General features: G+C 30.7%; 1 protein-coding gene across 1 annotated transcript in view; it reads left to right on the plus strand.

Moving 5' to 3' along the window:
- The first annotated feature begins 1,955 nt into the window (after positions 1 to 1,955).
- The window catches only part of LOC115233218 (14 kDa phosphohistidine phosphatase-like), a 154,874-nt gene continuing 148,937 nt past the window's right edge, over positions 1,956 to 7,892 (plus strand). The window contains exons 1-2 of the mRNA XM_029803528.1: positions 1,956 to 2,064; positions 2,270 to 2,440. Coding sequence (XP_029659388.1) covers positions 2,028 to 2,064; positions 2,270 to 2,440 — 208 coding nt within the window. The 5' untranslated portion in view covers positions 1,956 to 2,027. The remainder of the gene's footprint in view (positions 2,065 to 2,269; positions 2,441 to 7,892) is intronic.

The following is a 7,892-nucleotide window of genomic DNA, read 5'->3' on the forward strand; positions in this document are numbered from 1 at the left end:
CTCGCCTGAAGCGTACTAAATTCGATTTGACTATTTTCAATCGGTTTTGATACCGCATTTTTGGTGCAGAAATCCCGATCAATTCGGATTACATTTTTTTAAATCCGTTTTAATCGACCATTTTCGGCAGAGAAAAGACCGGTAGGATCGCTTATGCAAGGAGCGTTAATAATTGAATTGCTTTCAAGAGGTTCCGTTGATGTTTTTCTTTGAGAATCTTCTTGACTATCTTTTTGAGGTTTATGAGAAGATTTTAACCGATTTATAGTATCTGGAGACAAAGAGACCTTTTCACAAGATATTACTCGAGGTTTATTGCTGGGATGGTTAAAGCTACTACCAAGCATATTAATTCATAGTGTAGTGATATAGTATAATAACACTTTCTTTGTGGAAACGTTTTATAATAATTCGTTTTTAACTAGTTATTATGAAGTTATCAAAATATTGTTATAATTAAATTTTGAATAATATTGAAAGTTGATAATTATTAAAACAGGACGGTCCGGCATCCTCTTAATAATAGAAATAAGGGCAAATGGTTAAATAATTGTTCTATATTCCATAGGCATAATGCAGAAATAGATGCGGTACTTAATTATTTGTTAAAATATGGTTTTGAAAAATGACGGGACGTCACACGCTCAATGCGTGAAACGGAACGCACCCTATGTCTATGCCTTTAGTATAAACATCTGTGTGCCATGTAAAGGCACCTTAACAATGGGCGCGTTTAGCAGAGAAAACCGCTCAGTAGCAATCGAACGTGATTGGCTCTTACTTTTAGAACCAACAAATCAACGACGAGTGTTGACAAGACAATAACTGAGCGCTTTCTATGCCAAACGCACCCAATGCTTCGGGTTCCGAGTTCCGAGCTCAGAACATATATAAATGGAAGGGGAATGCCTTTGTTTCCCAATAGAAAAACATGTCGGAAGAAAGTAAGAAAGAAAATCATAGTTGCCTCTCTCTTGTGAGTTACTTTGCCCAAAAGTGCGCATGCGCGGCCATGTGTGTGTACACAAAAGTATGTATACTACAGACACGATGCTTGTTGTGTAGTTACTCACAAGAGAGAGGCAACTACGATTTCTTTCTCACTTCCTTCGACACTTTTCAGCCTGCTATTCCCCTTCCATTTATATATGTTCTAAGGTCCCTAGCCTGCGCTTTCCTATTTTTCCTTTCCTACCACTTCCCTAACACAAATTCCTTCCTTCCCCCAAGAGGAACCTACATATATACGACATTATTCTATCTTTAAACCAGTTTATGGCCGTATAGCAAGTATTCGCTGGAGCCAATCCCAAAACCCAAGCAAGCAAGCAATGTTCTAAAGGTGCCATTACATGGCAGCATCGAGCATCGAGCGTCTGCGCAGAAATCATTGCGCAATAATCTGAATGAAATAGATTCCAGTTTCTTGCGGCTAATAGCATGATGAGTAATATGAATTCGGTCGAGATAAAAAAAAATTATGTTCTGATACACATTACTAATACTGAAAATTGATATGTATTTTCATTTTACACAATAGATATTATTATTATTAAACAAAATATGTATAAAACGTTACTATCCCCCAGCAGAATATTAGAATCTAATCAAGGATTAAGGGATATAATTTTCATTTTTTTTTCCTGCATGTTTATAACATACTGCTCCTTTAAATCATTTCCTACTTTTAACAATAGTTTTTCAAACTGTGTCGTTTTGTCATTTGTGAATCCCTTTTTGTGTCTTATTTATTTGAATATTTCAACCATCCAAAATCTTTTGCCGCATTTGTATTTTAATTTAATTTTAATTTACATTGCCAGAGTAGTAACGTTTCATAATATATCTTTGATTAATAATAACACACACACACACACACACATCTGTTATATAATAAAATAAATGAAATTTAATTCTGGGCAACAATATTCTGCGCAGACGCTTAACGCTCGACGCTTGACGCTTGACGCTGCCATGTAAAGGCACCTTAAGGTTCCGAGTTCCGAGCTGCGCTTCGATAAACGCAGATGAGTGCCCGGCGCGTTATTTTGAAAGGATTTAATAGTAATTACAATGAATAATATTATAGTATACATTGTGTGTGTGTGAAATAGAAATATTTGAGATATATCAATCTTTGTGTTTTAATCGGTGGTAGCAAAAATATATTATAAATGCAATATGCGATATATAGATATAAATAGAAATAACTGATTTGTTAGGTTATGTTATAAATATATCTCTTTATTTTATGTTTATTCTCACACAGGTGTGATAAATATACAACGATTTATTACAATGTCCCATTTATTGGACGAAGTGCTAGATGTTGATATCGATGGTCATGGAAGATTTAAATATATCTTAATCAATGTGCAGGATGATGTTAACAAAGCTAGTAAGCAAATCGTTAGAGGATATGCAAGAGCACAGTGGCATGGTAAGTTTGATACACACAATTATATCTTTTTATATTAATATATTAAAATATATGTATAATAAATTTATATACCAAAATAATTTGATATTGTGAAATATTATAAGAATCATTTTAGCTTAAATTCAATTAACTTAATTGATGATTAATTTATCAAATAATACATGCATTTTGTTAATATGATTTTGATAATATAGATAAAATTATTAAATTTTTGTTGTTTGATGCATTGAAAAAAATTTGGAATTTATATGTTATTAATTTATATATGTAGTTAAAAGTTTTAATGAAGACAATTCTACATCGGTTGAATTAATTATTAATTAAGTAATCAGAATTTGTTCATGTGACTTTAAATGGCTTTTATTATATATTGATATTGTTATTATATATTGACAATAATATTTTTATGAATTAAAATAAATTGCATTTATAAAATTTTCAATTTAACATTTAGACAAATTTGTAATTTTATTAAAATAAAAGCATTAATACTTACCAAAATCATTACATAAATTATAGGACATAGATTTTTGTTGCTGATGATTTGCTATATGTTTGCATATTTTCGAGAAAATATATATAAAACATATTCCATTGCAGATAATATGCAGGGTAGGTCAAAAGTCTGGATACAATGACAACTTAATGACTTTAGAACGGACAGAGATAGATTCAATAATGAAAGTTCGCGCAATATGCCAGCAGATTGGTAACACATTTACTCAGAAGTTGCTAGCAGATTGGCATTTGTTATGTCCGTATTAGGCTTATGATTTGCTAGCAGAGCCTGCTCACAGAATCTGATTGGCGGCAGAAATTGAGCAGGATCTGCTAAAAAGGCTTGATGTCTATTTGTCGGCAAAAACCAAACAAGATCTGCAGCTTTTGGTCATTCATATAAAATTGTGCATTTAAAAGGATTTAAAAAGTCTCGATCTTAAGTAACAAAATGACGTTACAATGACAGTAAATTTTAGTCACAAAATGACCATTAGACGTTCTAAGTTAGGTCTCATGAGACCCGGAAATAACGTCGATATATCACATCTACGGGACGTCATTTTCTGACGTTTATTTGATAGCAAAAATAAAATCAATTATAATATTAATATGTATAAACAATATATAATAATATATATACAATGTAATAATAATATATATACAATATATAATTATATGGAAAAGTTAATTTCTATTTTATATCTTAAATAAGTAAATAATAACGAACAATTTTTACTTATTCGGATATAAATTGTCCAAATAAATGAAAATCGGACATTTATCTGTCCGATTTTCCAAAAATCAGTTTAATATCTGAATTCCCTGTATGGAAATCGTATCAAAAATTAAACTGATAAACATAGATGTTACAATGTTATTAGCCGCATTGTGCAAGCTTTATATATGCTCATGACAAAAACGAATACGGGTATAAATAATGAATAACGCGCCGCATAGCGGTAAGCGAATTATATTATTTCAAATAATAGTTAATTTTGTAATATTTTGTAATAAGCTGCAGATGCTGCACAGTTTCTGCTGACAATTTGATGTCAAGTCATTTTAGCAGATCCTGCTCGATTTTTGGCACCAATTTGTCCATTTAATCGATAATAAAAACTGTACCAAATTTATAATCTTTTTGCTGACAACAGTTTATAGCAGATACTTGGTATGATCTATTTTGGACAAACTTGGCTATCTGGAAAAAATGAAATTTGAACTTTGAAATTTTGAGGGATTTTATGGGATCATAAAAACTATCGTTTGACCAGGGTTGCGCCAATCTCTAACCTGTATGGAGTAAAGGGGTGTAGATATTGGGTTTTTGATTCTCTGATTCAATGTAGATTACGGAACCCCTCCAATATCAATAATTCTGTTTACTGTGTTGTCTAACATAAACGTGGCCTCGTATAAAAAATAAATTTAATTAATAAATTCGAGATGATTATTAATTTTTTATCATATAATGTCATAAAATTCTATTCGATGATCGAAATTATCTGTGATTTGTTCCTAAACAAAATTAATTTTGAATAGGTGAAATTTGACTTGACCACACAAAGACACAAATATACACAGGATCTGATATCTATTACATTTTCGCCATAGATTCTGAGTAACGCAAAGAACGGTAATTTTTGTTTACATCACTATAACTTTGGATTGGAAACGAACTCTTTCAAAGGTCAATTTTCTCATCTTTAAACTTTCAAATGAGTACTTACTCGATCTCTCATGCCATTTAAGATTTTTAAGCCACTCTCATCTTCTTATTCCATAGAGATTGAGAGTTGGCTCCACTTTAGTTAAGAGATAGTTTTCATGATCTTATAAAATTTTCCAAAATTTCAACTCTCTATGCGTTCTAAAGTTATTAAAGTGTATCTAGACTTTTGGTGTATCTACACTCTGTATATATGTGAGACTTTTACATATTATAATACTTATTATACATTATATACAATATATTTATGAATTTAGTATTTACAATTTTAAAGATACTTAATTTATTTATCTTTATATATTTCTATTTTAAATGAGGAAATAATAGAAATAATATTTTTATAGGTATTACTACGATGTTATTTCGAAAATAATTATTGTGAAAGTTTTTTATTGATTACGATAATTTTATTAGTTACAATAATTTGTTATTTTTCATAAGATTGGTTAATGCAATACTTTCTTGAAAATAAGAAAATATAACTATGTGGGACGTTCCATCATCATTGAATGAAATATTAATGATAAATTAAATATATTAAAAATTTATATAATGTGTATAAATAATCAAAGTCTTGATATCCGGTTATAATTAAGTTAAATTTTAGTTAATAACAATACTAAAATAATTGTACATTATTATTACAAGAATCATTTTGGCCAAAATTCAATTAACTTAATCGGCGATTAATCTATCAAATAACATGCATTTGTTATTTTAATAGTTAAATTTATGTTAAAAAATACAAATTTTATTTAAATATACTAAAAATTTTATTGGAGCTGTCAAAACCATTTATTTAATTACTAAAACATTTAATGTTAATTAAGATTGCTAAATTAAAATAGCAATTTTTTATACAATTCTTGCTTAAGATTTATGATTTGTCATTGTAATGATGTTAAAGGATAAATGGTGATAAGGTCCCAAATCGGCCTTAAAATATCGCTTTTTTTAAATATGCGGAATTGATTTTCTTTCATATCTTAATAAATATGGAAGATATGGAGTCTTAGGAAATACAAGAATATTTTTTTATTTTAGTACCATCCATTAATTTAAAATTAAAATACACCTTGAACTTAGGTCTGACAGTCAAAAATCTTGAAAAATCATATTTTTTTAACATTCCATTGCCATTTTTTCATATGTAGGTCTACATAAGACACAACATACATAAAATTGATATTAGTACTGCAATGCGCGAGTAATAAAAAATAAATTTAAACAAAATCTATCCCACACTTATAGTACAAGATACGGTCTGTTTTTTGTTTTATTTGAAGAGATTTATTTCTTTTATTGATGTATCAACAATATTTCACTAGTATAGTTTTGTTTAAGTAATTAAAGACAGAATTGAAAGACAGAAAATGCTTAAATCATGTTTTTGTTGCTATAAATAAAAAAAAACTATTTTAATACAAATTATACATTTTTTAATGCTATTAGTAATACTTTATCAATTTATAATAAAAATAACTGAGGCTTATTGAAGCCCTTATCGCCATCCATCCTTTTGATATTTGAAAATGAAAATATATACTATTTTATACTATATATCAAAATAAATTAATCTTTTTTTGCGTATTGATTTGTAAAATATATCACAAAAATTCCATTTTCATGCAATTTTTTGGTAAATGAACATATAAATTACAGTTAATCTAGATTACAAACAATTATTAATTCACAAAGTAAAAAGAATCATTGGTATATTTTATGATTTAGTCTATAAGAATAATATGTAAAAGAAATTAATTTATTTTGGCATATACAAGGAAAACATTTACATGATTTTTTTCTGACATAATTGATGAAACAATATGGCTGCAGTTAGGAGCAGGGGCCTTAAGAAAGTCAAATTTAGAATTATTAAAAGATATACTATTAAAAATTTTTGTCTAATGATAATTGGATATACATATAATCTATATATAGATTATTATGATACAAAATATACAGGGTGTATCTGAAATGATGCACTAAACTTTAGGAGCATATTCTAGAGGTCAAAATAAGACTTTTTTTCCCATGAATATGGGCCCGCAAATGAACTCTCCTCCGAGCTAGAGGCCCCTAAAGTTTGGGGAAAAAATTAAAAATTGGCTGTATTTCAGAAAAAAAATGGCACAAGGTTGAAATTTGGTATAGCCCAGTAAATTATGAAGTAAAGTAAGCCACTAAAATGAAAAAATAAAAACGTATTTCACACATTTTCGAATTTTAGCTCGGAGGGGGGTTCATTTGCGGACCCATGTTCATAAGAAAAAAAAGTCTTATTTTGACCTCTAGAATACGCTCCTAAAGTTTAGTGCATCATTTCAGATACACCCTATGTATAAAGTTATAATATGGGTTATAATATATAAATTATAATATAAGTTATGATGTATGTATTCTACATATCTACGAGACAGGCTAGTCAGATATACATAGCACAAACGATTAGTGTAAAAATGATGTGTATGCTACATATCTACGAGACAGATTAAACAAATCAAGTACTTTTATAAAAGTGATAAATGTTCGTTCTTTTAAAAAAAATTACTATAATCAAAATTAAAATATATTACTATATGCTTGTGCTATGCTATAAATTATCTGACTAATCTGTCTTGTCTCCTGATTATATATCAAAAGCAAAAGATGTAAAAAGGAATACAGTGTATTCAAATATATTTGTCAAATGATTGTCATTATATAGTTATTTGTCATGCATCATATGCAGCTACAGGTATAAGTAACATTAGTAAAACAGAGACTGTAAGAGATTAATTAGAAAGAGATAGAGTGTTGACCGCGGGGGGAAATTCGGGCAGGAGGAAAAGCAGGGGGGGTACGTAGGGCGAGACGGGAAGCGCGGCCGTGGGGAAAAGCGGGGCGAGAGGGTGGGGGATCGGGGGAGCGCGTGACGTCACGGGAGGGAGCGGATACGAGTCGGCAAGATTGCCCGGGAGATGGCGCTCGGCTCGATCGAGGGTCGCGCTTTTTCCCGGCGCGACTCGACCTTGGCGCGACTCGACCTTGACGCGACTCGTTCCTTAGGGGGGCGACGGCGATCTCTCGCGCCCCTTCTAGCGCGCGATCCGCTATCGCGATTCTTAAGGGACGCGCGTCGCTTCTAGCGCGCGATCCGCGAGCGGATGTCGGGTATCTGGCGTCAAGGGAGACGGAAGATCATCGGAGGGCAGTCGAACGGAAAGAGGAACGGTTAGCAGC

The sequence above is a fragment of the Formica exsecta genome, unplaced genomic scaffold, assembly GCF_003651465.1.
Source record: "Formica exsecta isolate Colony F162 unplaced genomic scaffold, ASM365146v1 scaffold164, whole genome shotgun sequence".
Taxonomy (NCBI): domain Eukaryota; kingdom Metazoa; phylum Arthropoda; class Insecta; order Hymenoptera; family Formicidae; genus Formica; species Formica exsecta.